This window comes from Hippopotamus amphibius, chromosome X, assembly GCF_030028045.1.
Source record: "Hippopotamus amphibius kiboko isolate mHipAmp2 chromosome X, mHipAmp2.hap2, whole genome shotgun sequence".
Taxonomy (NCBI): domain Eukaryota; kingdom Metazoa; phylum Chordata; class Mammalia; order Artiodactyla; family Hippopotamidae; genus Hippopotamus; species Hippopotamus amphibius.
This window is the reverse complement of record NC_080203.1, coordinates 88,375,448-88,390,998: the sequence shown is the minus strand read 5'-3', so window position 1 is coordinate 88,390,998 and position 15,551 is coordinate 88,375,448. Positions and strand designations below refer to the sequence as shown.

The 15,551-nt window shown below is 40.2% G+C and overlaps 1 protein-coding gene across 1 annotated transcript in view; it reads left to right on the top strand.

Moving 5' to 3' along the window:
- Nucleotides 1–1,382: 1,382 nt before the first annotated feature.
- KLF8 (KLF transcription factor 8) overlaps nt 1,383–15,551 on the top strand; it is a 78,684-nt gene continuing 64,515 nt past the window's right edge. The window contains exon 1 of the mRNA XM_057718436.1: nt 1,383–1,995. Coding sequence (XP_057574419.1) covers nt 1,989–1,995 — 7 coding nt within the window. The 5' untranslated portion in view covers nt 1,383–1,988. The remainder of the gene's footprint in view (nt 1,996–15,551) is intronic.

Here is a 15,551-nt window from a genome sequence, read left to right as displayed (position 1 = left end):
AGAGTGGCCAAAAAAAAAAAAAAAAAAGAAAAAGAAAAGAAAAGAAAGAAAGAAAGAAAAATATAGAAGGGGTTTGGAGAGTATAATAGCACCTATTCTCCAGGGTTGTTATCAGGAATAAATGAGAAATGATGAATGTAAAAAACACCTGGCCTAGTGGCTTGCCTATATTAGGTGCTGATACACAGTAGCTATTATTTCTCCAGTCTCTCTCCTCCCTCCTTCCCTCTGCTTTGTTTCTTCTCTCTTCTTTCCTCCCCTTTAAAAGAATTGTAGTGGTAAAGAGGCACTGAAAAAGGCCTATGGTTGCCTGTGACTTCCTGGCCTCCTAACAAATGGTTTAGAGAGGGACTTTCAAGCAAGGGCAAAGAAATCCTGGAAATGTGGCTGTTTTGCTATGGATTCAGCTCTGCAGGGATCTTCCACAATGCCTGGAAGAGAGGTCGTCTCAGGGGGTTGAGGACTCTATTCTTAGAGGTCTGGTATCTGGGAGACTAAAGAGAACCTTTCTGTATTCACAATTCCTTCAACTCCTCCTTATTCTCCGCCCACCCTTTCACCTTCACCCCCTTCCCTTATCTCTTGCTAGAAAATGCCCCCAGCTCCATTCTCCTTTGCTCTCAGTCTCCTCCCAGAGAAGATACTGTGACCTCGCTGTCCTTGCTAGTGTCACACTGTTACCATGGAGAGCTAGGAGTATAAATATCTTTCAGTTGCCAGCTTTCTTGCTTTTCCCTCTCCCTATTCCTCTCTTGCTAGACAGCCCCCACCTCCAATTCCCACATCTCTTTCACTCTCCCTCGGTGAGTTAGCTAAACGCGCAAATGGATAGGTGACCAAAAGGTGTGCTTGCAAGCCTCTTTGTGAATACGAAACTGAAATTGATTGAGTTGTACCTGCTGCTGCTGGAGACTGAAAGACTGCCGCCAGGGGCAAGACCAGAGCTCTCCGCCCACGGCCCCGCCCCACCCCCTCCCTTCTCCCTCCTTGGTCTCAGCCCCACCCTTCTCCACCTCCTTCCACTCTGCACTCTCCTCTAGCGGCTGCCTGTCCCTTTTAAGGAACTCCACCCTCACAATAGTCACACCTCTTCTCCGGGGCTAGCCAGGCTAGAGACAAGTCACCCCACCCACTCGGGTTGCCCAGCTAGCACTGTTGGTACTGACCCGCATGAACGCGAGGTCCCCAGTGGGGCAGCTAAGTGCCCCCAAGAAACCTCGCCCCAGAGTACCCGCACCAGTTCTTGCCATTTTTTGCTGAAGCCCCTGTCCTAGGCTGGGGTGCCCCTGTGTGTTTCCACCAATCGTAGGCATTTGCCCCTCCCTTCTTTCTTTTTAGGAAAGCGCTGGGGTGTGCAGCAGCAACAACTGCAGTAAAGAGAGATCCTCTTGTGGTATCTTCTCGTAGGTTCCTGTCTTGAAGGAGTCCTCCGCCTCAACTTTGTATTCAAGTAGCGCTTTGGGGTTTGGGTTGGTTTTCTTAGCTCTTAGTCCCTGCACTCTCTTCAAGGGTGTGTGGAGTTCAGAGGATGGGTGGAGAGTGGGTTTGGCCGGAACTGAATTGGTAGAGGTGAAAGGGGAACGGAGGATCCTCAACCTTGGCCACTTGGGCCCAGCGAACCCACTTTATTTTTAGCCGAGGAAAAGAGCTAAAAGAGCATTGGCAGCAAGGGGAAGATTCTTTTTAGGAAGTCGGCTTTGCTGGCTCCCCAATTTGGGGCTGGATGCTTGAGAGCTTTGTTTCCCTTGTTTCAAGGGTGGCCCCGCTGGGTCTGAATCGACTCTGTCTGCTCTGGCCCTCCTCCTCATTTTCCAGCCAGGAGAAAAAGAGGAGGTGGGGGGCCGAGAAAGAGAAGGCTAGAGCGAGTCGCCTGGCGCGCTGTCAGACAGGGGCGGGTGTGAGGGAAACAGCTGTCTTGCGATCAGGAGTATGAGCCTCTCAGAGGACCGCATGAGCTCCGGACACTTCAGGAGTCCCCAGCTAGTGACATGGGCGGTAAGTGACTCCGGAATTAGAACCCACCTACTCCCATCTCCTCCCCCTGGATTCTACCCCCCACCCCACCCCCACTCCCACTCCCCACTTCTATAGGTTTTAGAAGAGGGAGTGCGGGGGTGGGGTGGGGGTGGGGAGAGAAGGGTACAAACATTATGTGGAGTCAGATGTAACTCAAGGGAAAATGACTTTGCTAAAGGGCTGAGCGAAGAGGGGTTCGGAAGGGGAGGAATACTTTGGGGAACCTTGTGGGAGAAATGAAGGGGGGGCACAAATGGATGCATTTGTTTAATTTAGTCCGCCCTGGTTTGGCGCTCTCATTTTTCCTTAAGCGGTAAGGTTTGTCTTTGACTTAACTCCACACAGCCAAAGTTGCTACCAGAGAGAACAGGATTCGGAAGGCCAGCGTTCCCAGGTAACCCCCCTAAATAGTAGCCGCTACCTAGAGATGCTTCTAAAAGGAAGAAGGGCAAGGGGTTAAGGTTTGAGACGAGGCTATTGAACGGCGAGGCCCTGAAGGCAGCCGCCTGGGAGGAGCTGCTTTGGGCGTGCCGGCTCTTTAAGGAGGGGCTGGGCTTGGTTAGAGGAGAAAGCCTAGGCCCTGCCCTAGCTCTTCAAAACGTGGCCAAGGCGGTTGGTTTGTCTGTGTTGGTGGAGGATTGGGCCGAATTGCTGGGATTGCTGGAGAGTGTTGATTTGCAGTGGTCACTTAGAAGAGCTGCCTTTTTGTGGGCTTTTTATTTTTAACTCTAAGAATTTGGGGGAAAATAAACCGCAAAATAAATAAAACTTATTCTTTGGAAAAATAAATACAAACAGATGGTCAAAGGAACCATCCTTTATTTCCTTTTGTACTGTCTACATTGTAAAGAAAAACGTTTATTAAGCAGCAGTCTGATGGCACTAACTGCGATAATAACTAGGCAAAGAAGATAAACTCTAAGTTTGAATTTGAAGCTGATGGAGACTGTGATGGTTGGGGTAACAGACAGATCTGCTTTGAAATCCTAATACCACCACTTGACATGTGACCCAGGGCATTGCTTTTCTCCTCTAGAGAATATGGATTGATAGTCTTATCTCAAAAGATATTTGGGTAGATTAAATACCTTAGTGTATGTGACAGAGGCTGCCACTCCATGTATATCTTAGTTTCACTTCCAACTCAGTTTGAGACTCTTTCTCTGGAGCACTGCTGATAGAATGTGTTTTGCTGTCCTTAAAACACCTTACAGGGGGTGAAAGGAGACCTCATACTATTTAATTAATTTGCACAAAGGCTGAAACTAGAATATAGGCTTTGCTTCCTTCTGATGTAGCATTGTTCTCACTGGACTTTAGCACCTCTGAGAGAAAGGGCCACTAGCCTACCTTTCCCGTCATTCTTTGGACAACATAACTAGAATGATATAGCCAACAGGATCTTTGGACAACGGAAACCAGTGACTTACAGATGACCTCATCCCATTCTTCAGAATTTTGGGGAGGACACTTATATATGAGCATTGTTAATCTTTGGTGACTGTTGGGAACACAGAATGGGCTGGAAACAGTGTCTTCAGGTTAGCTTGGAAGGTAGACAGGCAGAAAACATAGGAAGGGCAGAAATATAAACTCAAAAGTAAAAGTGATAAGTGAATCCTTTCCATCCTCAAGACCAGACTAGTTAATGGCCCTACTTTCAGAGCTCTGGGGAGCTATGGGTACCTCTTGTTAAGGCTTTCAGGATACCCTGGAAAGAAAATTGGGGAAAAAACATGAACTAGATTACCACCACCATTTCTTCAATCCCCCCAATCCCTATCATTCTAGTATATGCATTTCTGAAATGGGGCCCTTATTAGTTCAGTTAACTGAATCCAACAACCAAGTCACCAAGCCTGGTCTAGTCATCTTTCATCTCTCCAGATTGTGTGTATCTGGTGGTGAGGGAGATCAACCTTTTCTCATCCTGGCAGGGGCATTATTATTATGTGACACTTTTATATATTCACCCTTGCCTTGAGTCAATTGTAGTTTATTATCTCACTCACATTGATGAATAATGAGAAGATTTAGCAAACATGTGTTGGCATACTATGTGTCAGACACTGATAAAAATTGTTAAAAACTCATTTTCTATTCCTTACATCTTAAATGACTTCTTTTGCCCACCCATTTAAACTTCAATCTTCCTTCAAGTCCTGTTTTAGTCCTTAGCCCCAACATCAAGCTTTCCTTATCTCCTCAACTATTCCTTAGAAATTGTACATTCCTGTCTGTTCTGCTCAGTGGATACTCATCATAAATGAACTGCCTTGTACTTGTTTTCATGATTTTTTTCCTTAAAACAGTATCTATAATATTCCTTTCATTATCAATCCTAAATCAAATGCCATTTCTATGAAACCTTACCTGATTCTTGCATATAGAAATAAACTCTTTTGAGTTTTCATATCACTTTACCTTCATTATTTAGATCCTACACAATTCTCTTCCCTGTATTTTGGTTATTTGTGTACGTATCTAAGCCCTTACCCCCTTTTCAGACAGAAAGGTGCTTGAGGACATTACTATGATTGTTTCTTCAAAGCACTTACCCAGTTAACTTTCCCATGTAAATATGTGTATCCCACGGGTACATATATTGTAGATGATCTTCTAAGATTTAGCTCCAAAATGTCATGTTTTTGTCAGTGAAGGAAAACTTGATTGGGATGACTGACCTAGATGATCATCTAATACAGTTGTCATCTCATTACTAAGTAGAGTGTGGGTGAATAACATTGTCGTATCAGGCTCATTAGTTTATCCAAAGATGATTTGAAACCTTGTTTGATGTACTTTTTGATTCTCATATAATAACGTGTTCAATTCAGATTGTATACTTGAAGTTGGGTTTCTGTTGTGTTTATTATCCCCAACTCAGCTTTATCATCTAGCCTCAGTTTCCTCACCTGTAAAATAATACAGTATTTTGTGATTATAAATAATGTAAGTAAAACATAGGATCCAGCGCCTGACTTCTAATACATCTTTCTTAAGTGAAGAGTCTCATCATTTTGTTACTTAGAGTAGTTTATTTTATTTAAATGTTTGGTTTTTGGAAAAAAGGAAGGTAATTCAGTGAGACAGGAAGCTGGATTTAAAAGTCTGTAACAATCTAGGTGCTTTGTATAAAAAATTAAAGATCTGTGTACTTAGACAAAATAGATGTAATGTGGGCAAACCAAACTCTGGAAGTATTAAACACTTTAAATTAGGGAGCTATAACCTAACTCTAGAGCCAAATCCGGGTATTTGATGCCAATCCAGGCATCAAATCACTAGCATTTTGATATTTTTTTGTAACCTCAAACTCATCATTTCTAAAATAGAATCTGTGATCACCCCTAGACTCTTCCTTCACCCCTCATTCAAGACTTCTTCTTTTCACTTACCTGGTCCTTACAGCTTACCATCATCATAATCTTGATGAAGTTATTTAAAATCTGCACTTGAGTTTTCTCATCTTTGCATTGAGGATAATAGTAGAAATTACCTCATAGGGTTGCAATAAGGAATAAATGTGCTAATTTGGTAAAGTACTTAGAAGAATGCATGACAGCGTACTAAGCAATGGGGGAAAATGGTTGTTGTGGTTCCCATATTCCATGCTCAAAAGGCTCTCATCAACTCTTTTCTCCTCCTCAGTTTCCTTGTCTCATGGTTGTCAAGGGCTATGTTGGGATGTTTTTTTCCCTTTGTATCTGACATCAGTTCCTTTCTTTCTATTCTAACTGTCACCACCTTAATTTAGTCTAGAGGTACAACCAATTAAACTGCAGACCAAATACAGCCTACACATGTGTTTTGTTTCCCCTAAATTAATAAAACTTTCATTTAAAAATGCATTTTAGGAACTTCCTAGGTGGCACAGTGGTTAAGAATCCTCCTGCCAATGCAGGGGACATGGGTTCGATCCCTGCTCCAGGAAAATCCCACAGGCCGCGGAGCAACTAAGCCCGTGTGCCACAACTATTGAGCCCATGTGCCGCAACTACTGAAGCCCATGTGCCTAGAGCCCGTGCTCCACAACAAGAGAAGACACTGCAATGAGGAACCTGCTCACCAAAATGAAGAGTAGCCCCCGCTCACTGCACCTAGAGAAAACCCGGGTGTAGCAATGAAGACACAACGCAGCCAATAAATAAATAAATAAATAAATAAATAAATTTATTTAAAAAATGTATTTTAAATTAGTAATGCATTCTATATCACTCAAAATTCAAAATATACAAAATGATATACAATAAAGGGTCTCTCTCCTAGTCTTGACTCCTACTTGCCTCAGGCAACTAAAGTTATCTGTTTATTGGAAATTCTTCCACAGACATTTTATGCATATCAAACAAATGAGTAGTTTTTGTCCCCCTTCCCTTTTATACACAGATAGTAACACACTCTGCATATTGTTCTGCACCTTGTTTTTTCTACTTAAAAATATACTTTGGAGACCTTTCCATATCTGTATGTAAAGAAATATCTCATTCCCTTGTGTGACTGCACAGTTTTTCACTGTATGGATGAGCCACAATTTAAACAGTTTTCTATTGAATGACATTTAAGATATTTCCAAACTTTTGCAGTGTTGTTTGTAATAGCAGTAAAAAAAATTATGGGTATGTGTATTAGTCTGCTAGAGCTGCCATAACAAAACACTATATAGACCAGCTGGCTTAAACAATGGGAATTTATTTTCTTACAGTTCTGGAGGCTGGAAGTGCAAGATCAATGTACCAGCATGATCGGGGTCTGGTGAGGGCCCTCTTCCTGGCTTGCAGATGGCTGCTTTCTCCCTGTGTGCTCATATGACCTCTTCTTTGTGCTCCTGGAGAAAGAGAGTGAGCTCCCTGATGTCTCTTCTTATAAGGACACTAATCCCATTGGATGAAGACCCTACCCTTATGACCTCATTTAACCTTAATTACTTCCATAATAGCCTCACTTCCAAATACAGTCACACTGGGTGTTGGGAGTTCAACATATTAATTTGGGGGGGAGGGGATAGAATTCAGTCTGTAGTAGTATGTCAATTTTCTCAGACCCACACTTTTAAAAAATTGTTGATAGCCAACATTTAAAAATCATATTTTACTTAAAACTCTAGAATTCCAGCTTCTCTTAAATAATCAGAAGATACCGAACCAGTATTCCCTCTTGTCAACAATTTCCTGGAGTTGGTGAACTGCTTCCTCCTTTCCATTTTAGACAGGACATATATTCTCAGTTCACCATATTCCCTATTTGGCCTAGGTGATCTTAACCTGCCTGGTGCCTCCAGGTATTGAGTTTGTGACACCTTTGTAAGCGCTTACCACAGTGCATGTAAAATATTCCAATAGTTTCTAGTTCTACCTTGATTCTTCTTGCCTTCTCTATTCTGTAGAACACTGCCAGAATATCTTCCATAAAACACATTTTTAAAATTATGCCATTCTCCTTTGCTCCACAGTCATTTGCTGGGTGCCTACAAAGTTCCAGGCATTATGCTAGAAGCTGGGGTTAGAATAGCGAACAATTTAGATGGGACCCTTGCCTTCACAGAGTGTATAGTCTACTCTTCATCTCATCTGGATTTGCTTTCTGTCTCTTCTTGACTGACCTTAGTTCCTCAAGGCTGACCTCGCCACAAACCATTTCTTTGGAATTTTTTCTGACTATTCCACTTTCAGTTATCTCCTCTTCTAGTTAGTGTTCCTAGTGTTAAATCATAATTAAGCACTTCAGCATCTATTATCTTGTAATGTTTGGTTGTTATTGTTTGATGCATAGTTATATCTCACTAAATAGACTTGGGAGCTCAGATCTCTACAGGGCCCAATAAAATGACAGAAGCATGTCATGTAAAAACGAGGCAGCCATTTATCAACTCCAGCTAATTTTTCTCTTGTGCCAATGTAGATTCCATGTTGTAAGATCTCTCAACTTTTTCAGAAAAGCAAGAAATGGAATTTAAAAAAAAGAGAAATCAGCTTTTAAAAGAGAATGTGTATATATATATATATATATATATATACACACACATATATATATATGAATCGCTTTGCTGTACACCTGAAACTAACACAACATTGTAAATTGACTATATTTCAATAAAAAATAAAAATAAACAAATAAATACAGGGTGAGGAAAAAAAGATTATCAGCTAATTTGATTTTAATTTTTAACATCACTGTGAGAACCAGGCCAGCATCTTCAGTAGGTTGCCAATTTTCTCTATCTAACGTACACTGCAAAACTCCTGAAGGTAGAGACCAGGTAGAAGCTTGGTATTATCTGCTCCCCGCTCCATATGTATACACTGTGTCTACTACAGTGTTGACTATTTAGTAAGTTATCTATAAAGACTTGGTTATCATCAGTAAATTCCTCTTTAAGTCAACTGTAATCTCCAATAATAAGATAGCAGTTCTGCTTTCTCCTAATACCTAACATGTGCCTTTGAAGGCAATTATCAGGACAGCCTTCCTTTCCCTTACTTCCTTTTTTCCAAATATAACCATCCAAATTCCTTGACTTAACTCCATTTTTTTCTTTCTAAAAAACTGATCACTTATTTCTGTAGAGTTTCTTTCATTCTTTTCTGCATTTCTCTTCCATTTCATTTCCCTTGAAATACAAACTCACAAACAAGGTACGGTATCCTCAGAAAGGTCTTCACAATGCTGAACAGATACTTAACTAGTAATTATTTGGGGCTGATTTTTCCAGGACTGTTGTTTCTTTCTGTGTTGTCAATGATTTAGTTGTTTCATCTTCAATGAGAATAAGAATGTGTGATGTGAATCTATTCATTTTCTTATTTTAAAAAATAGTTCTGATAAACATGCACAATGTAGCTCCTCCAGTTTTTTGTAGCTAGATCCTAGAATCAATATGTAGCCTTGAAAATAACAATGATTATTGTTATTGGTACCTTTATTTACATGACCTCCGTGGGTCCTACAAATTGAGATGGCCCAGGACTCTTATAGGACTTGGTGCTCCTGAGCCAGGTAGCTCAGGCAGTGAGTGGAGAGACCATTCAGAAGATAAAGTCTCTGCCCTTAAGCACTTGTACTAGGCATGAGCAAAGACCACTGTATTGTTGTACATTCTTTATGGTTGCTGCAGTGGCACCATGTTTAATTTGTTAGAGGAGACTATTGCATGAGACAATAGTATAAAGTAACAAAGTGGATTGCGTGAGATTTTACATGATGTTGCAGAGCGATAAGCTTGATTTGCTGTGGCTTTTTGGCCTTTTTCTAAACCAATGCCTCAGTGCCAAGCTGAAGCTCTGTATTCCTAGAGGTTTTGTCTGATGATTAACATCACAGTTAGTGTGAATCCTTTAATATTCTTTTCAAATGTTCAATAGTAGAGCATACAACAAATATATAAAAACATCTCCATTATTATTATTTTCAACATAATCAAACTATTTCAAAGTGCAGGATAGTAGCAATTACTTTAAGGAAGAAAAAGACTGTTGGTATCAGATATCATCCCTGGATTCAAATCCCAGTAATTTACCAGCTCTGTGACCTTGGGGTTACTTAATTTCTCTGAGCCTGTATTTCTTCAATATGCATGATGGAATCAACAGTAGTACCTACCTCACGGAGATTGTGAAGATTAATTATGTCCCTTTGGAAATGCCAGAGGAATGAAATATATCTGGAATTTGCCTAAAAGTAGCCATTGAGGTGGGGGAGGGAGTTGGGGGTACAGATGAGACAAGATTTTCCATGAGCTGAAAATCGCTGAAGCTGGAACTACGTAGGAATAGGCACATGGAATTCATCTTAACTTTTGTATGCATTTGCAATTGTACAAATTAAAAAGTTGTGTTTTTTTTTAAATGCTGTAGGAGTGAACTCAAGTTTGCCTAATGGTTTGTGGAGAACTTAATTGTCTTTCTTGATATCAACTTCACAGATTAAGTACAAACTTGGAAAACTATAGATCTTTCATCTGTGTCCTCTGTCATATATCATAGAGTGTTATAACAGGAAGAGACCTGAAAAAGGCTAAGTAGTTTACTCAAAATGACACTCCTAGATAACAGTGGACTAGAACCCAGGTCTTCAGCTCCTAGGTAAAAGATTTTCCCATTGTTCCTGCTGCTTTCTTAACTACAGCACTTTTAACATAAGTTCTATCAGTTTCTTGCATATAAGATTATTTTTTTAAAAAAATAAATATACCTGTTTGATGGAGGACAAGGGAACTAGTTCTAGAAATGTGAGGTTAATTTATACAATATTTTTACATCTGTTCTTTCAGTTGATCCTCACAACGATCCTATGAGGTTCACAGTGATCTTGTGAGCAAGAGTTATTTTCACTTTCTATTTTAAGTGATGGGACTTGTCCAAAGTTATTCAACAATTTGGTAATTAAACTAGAACTAAAACTCTGGCTTGGAGTTCATTGAACCTCAAATCCACTAGTTTTAGACATTTATAATAATTCCCTTTAACTTTCATCTCTTCCAGAATCAAGAATCTTAATCTCTAGCACATTCCAGGGTGATTTTTCTTTCATGCATATCTAGGTTTCTCTGTGGAAAAGAAAATGGAGCTTAACATCAGCATCCAGGGGGAATGAAAGTGGCTGAAAGCACTGGAAGCCTTGCAGGTGATTTTGTAGAACATGAACTCATGTGAGATTGGAGAAAAACATACCAAAATCATAAGATTAGGTGTTGTTATTGTGAGTGGTTTGGATCTTTAAAATGTGACTGTATGTATTGTACATATTTTTATGTACTTTAGTTTTGGATTTTCTGACAAAAGTATTCCCAAAAACTTTTATGGAGATTTCACATTTACATCTTGTAAATAATTTTTATATGTGTTATCACAATGCTCTTCATGACAACCCTCTGAGGGGTAGGGCTAAGCTGATGTATCTCAATTTTGCAGATGAGTAAACTGAGACATGGAAAAGTCAAATGCCTTGCCCAAAGTCACAACAGCTTTTTTCTGGTGTTTCTTATCACCTTATCTTTTCATTACTTCACATTATTTCACTACTTCAAGCTTAGCTGGCTATTGTAGTAATGATGCAATACTCAATTTCATTCTTTCACATGGTATGTGCTGTCAGTCTTCACTTTTTTTTCATAATAATATGTTCTCTCCTCTTAAATTCATGTTTTTTTCCCCAGCATTTCAGTTGCCCCTACTTTCTTTAATTTTGTTCAGGAAAGCTGAGAAAACAAGCTGCAGGCATTTCTTGTCTTGGAGCCAGTTCCGAGTATCTGCTCTGGTGGTGGTTCCTATAATTTGGACTAAGTACCTCAGACACCCTCCAGACTTTGTGTATGTTGAGACTCTTGGATAGAAAACTCATCGTAAACTACCTGCTGAGGTGCCACAAGTGGAGGTTCTTTGAGTTTGGGTTTTCCAATTGTTCCTATGGTGATAAGTATGACCTTGTTTGGAAGAAATGATAGAAATTGAAGGATCTTGCAATCTCCTTTTATTAAGTATCTTTTTTTCTAGCAGCTACTTACCCTCCATTATGTAATCTTCAAGCAGAGGTTGGGAGATCTTACTGGCACCCAAGTCAAGAAGCATTATAGCTTCATGATAGCTCTAGACTGCTGAAGTTCAAATTTCAGTTCTGCCATTTACTAGCTGGGTGATTTGGGGATAAGCTACTTCATCTCTCTGTGTCTGTTTCCTAATTTTAAAAATGGGGAAATAATGTGCCCAGAATTATGAGGATTAAATGAGCTAATGTATTTGTTCTTTTAGCAACGTAGAGCCTAGCACATAGTAAGTACTCAGTGACTGTTGGTAATTATTGTTCTTTTATCACCTTTCTATTTTTTTTCTCAAACTCTTTATTGGAAAATAATTGCTTTACACTCTTGTACCAGCTTTTGAGGTACACCAAAGTGAATCAGCTGTATTTATACATATATCCCCACATCCTGTCCCTCCCGCGACTCCCTCCGCAACTCACTCTGCGACTCCCTCCCGCTCTCCCTGTCCTGGCCCTCTAAGGCATCATCCATCATCGAGTGGATCTCCCTTTGTTATACAGCAACTTCCCACTAGCTATCTATTTTACATGTGGTAGTGTATATATGTCTATGTTACTCTCTCACTTTGTCCCAGTTTCCCCATCGCCCCCCGCTCCCCCAAGCCCGTGTCCTCCAGTCCATTCTCTGCATCTGCATCCTTACTCTTGCCCTGTCACTGGGTTCATCAGTACCATTTTTTTTTTTTTTTAGATTCTGTACATATGAGTTAGCATACAGTATTTGTTTTTCTCTTTCTGGCTTACTTCACTCTGTATGACAGACTCTAGGTCTATCCACCTCATTACATATAGCTCCATTTCATTCCTTTTAATGTCTGAGTAATATTCCATTGTATATATATGCCACACCTTCTTTATCCATTCATCTGTTGATGGGCATTTAGGTTGCTTTCATGTCCTGGCTATTGTAAAAAGGGCTGCAATGAACATTATGGTACATGTTTCTTTTTGGATTATGGTTTTTTCTGGGCATACGCTCAGTGGCAGGATTACTGGATCATATGGTAGTTCTACTTTTAGTTTTATAAGGAACCTCTGAACTCTTTTCCATAGTGGCTGTACCAACTTACATTCCCACCAACAGTGCAGGAGAGTTCCCTTTTCTCTACACCCTCTCTGGCATTTATTGTTTCTAGATTTTTTGATGATGGCCTTCTGACTGGTGTGAGGTGATACCACATTGTGGCTTTGACTTGCATTTCTCTAATGATTAGTGATGTTGAGCACATTTTCATGTGTTTGTTGGCCATATGATGTCTTCTTTGGAGAACTTCCTATTTAGGTCTTCTACCCATTTGTGAATTGGTTTATTTGCTTTTTTGGTATGAAGCTGCATGAGCTGCTTGTATATTTTGGAGATTAATCCTTTGTCCGTTGCTTCATTGGCAAGTATTTTCTCCCATTCTGAGGGTTGTCTTCTTGTCTTGTTTATGGTTTCTTTTGCTGTGCAAAAGCTTTTAAGTTTCATTAGGTCCTATTTTTTTATTTTTTATTTTATTTCCATGATTCTAGGAGGTGGGTCAAAAAGGATCTTGCTTTGATTTATGTCATGGAGTGTTCTGCCTATTTTCCTCTAATAGTTTTATAGTGTCTGGCCTTACATGTAGATCTTTAATCCATTTGGAGTTTATTTCTGTGTATGGTGTTTGGAAGTGTTCTAATTTCATTCTTTTGCATGTAGCTGTCCAATGTTCCCAGCACCACTTATTGAAGAGGCTGTCTTTTTTCCATTGTATATTCTTGCCTCCTTTGTCAAAGATAAGTTGCCCATATGTGCTTGGGTTTACCTCTGAATTCTCTCTTCTCTTCCATTGATCTTCCTATCTGTTTTTGTGCCAGTACCATACTGTCTTGATCACTGTGGCCTTGTAGTATAGTTTGAAGTCAGGAAGCCTAATTCCACTAACTCCATCTTCCATTCTCAAGCTTGCTTTGGCTATTCGGGGTCTTTTGCGTTTCCATACAAATCGTAAGATTTCTTGTTCTAGTTCTGTGAAAAATACCATTGGTAATTTGATAGGGATTGTGAGTCTGTAAATTGCTTTGGGTAGTACAGTCATTTTCACAATGTTGATTCTTCCAATCCAAGAACATGGTATGTCTCTCCATCTGTGTGTGTCATCTTCGATTTCTTTCATCAGTGTCATAGTTTTCTGCAAACAGGTCTTTTGCCTCCCTACGCAGGTTTATTCCTAGATATCACCTTTCTATTGTTTTTTCTTTTTTAATTGTGTATTTATTTTTTATTTTTTATTTATTTGTTTATTTATTTATTGGCTTTGTTGGGTCTTTATTGCTGCACGGGCTTTCTCTACTTGTGTCAAGTGGGGGATACTCTTCATTGTGGTGGGCAGGCTTCTCATTGCAGTGGCTTCTCTTGTTGTGGAGCATGGGCTCTAGGCACGTGGGCTTCAGTAGTCACAGCACTCGGGCTCAGTAGTTGTGGCTTGTGGGCTCTAGAGCACAGGCTCAGTAGTTGTGGTGCAAGGGCTTAGTTGCTCTGCGGCATGTGGGATCTTCCCAGACCAGGGATGAAACCCATGTGCCCTGCATTGGCAGGCGGATCCTTAACCACTGTGGCACCAGAGAAGTCCCACCTTTCTATTGTTAATGTCATGCTCAGAGTAGCCTCAATCTTGAAGGTTTTCCCAGAGGCCCATCGTAAAACTCTCTATTTCCCTGGAAGATATACAATTAAACTGTCTGAAAATATATGTGTATCTAGTTGTACTTTAGTTACCTTTTTCTAATAAAAATGACAAATATTTTCAAAGAAATATCTATAATCTCAAAACCCTAAAACATTGATTTTCATTTTTCAAGCAGTTCCAGAAATTCTTATAGGTCAGAGGCTGAAAGTGAATGATTTCCGCTCAAGATCTTCCAAAATGATTGATTCATTGTCCTTAAACTTGTTCTTCTTTCAGCAGACAGTGTTTTAGGAAGAAGGTGCTCACCAGATTTGGGATATTAGAAAGCAGTGAGGGAGCACTGTAATTTGAGTTAGAGGATAAGAGTTTCAGTTCTGACTCCATCACCTCTAAACTATGTGACCTTGGGGCTCCAAATTCATTATCTGTGAAATGGGAATGATATATGAAAGCTGTCTATTTTCCTACTGTAAAGTTATGTAGATGCATGTGAAGGATTATTTGTATTGTCAAAATGCTCTATCTTGTTAAGATAATAGGTACCTTCATAGGTCAGTGTCAGGATTCCCAGTGCTTTACATTCTTTTGTAGTTGTAGGCTCCAGTGACTCTGTTTTGCTTTCCTCCTTAAAGGCTTAACTTCTCACTTCATCCCTAGACACTTTTTCCTCCTCAATGCGAGCCGAAGAGTGGGATGTGTTCTTAACCACTGCGCCACCAGGGAAGTCCTAAAGAGTGGGATGTGTTCTTACTAGTCAGTCACCTGCTCCTGTCCCTTAGAGGCACTGTTCACTTTCATAAAAAAAAGCAGATCACTGTGGAAAACAGTGGGTCATAAAATAAACTTGGAATATGATAAAGGTAATGTAATCTTGTGAAATTTCTGTGGTCATGGTCCTTGGAGCATGGTTTGTGATGTCCTGAATATATGAGACATTGACCTGCTGTGGATGGGGCTCAATCCTCCTCCCTCTCACCTCCTTTATTTTTTCCTCCATTACTCCCTTCCTTAGAAGAAGGACCATAAAGTCTAGCTTCTAGCCTTTTTTTTTTTTGGCCATGCCACTCAGCATGTGGGAATCTTAGTTGCCCTACCAGGGGTCAAGCCTGCATCCCTTGCATTGGAAGGCAGATTCTAAACCACTGGATCACCAGGGAAGTCCCCTCCCCTCCTTCTTGAAATCAGAAAAGGCTGCACTCTCTGGCACCTCATACTTCACAGTTAATTACACCTCAAACATCTCTCATACATAACCTCTCTAATTTTCTTTTATTCTTTCCCACTCTTGTCCAATTCCTGTACTTGAGAAAACACACTTCATTATCCTTTTCTGTCACTCATCAAAAA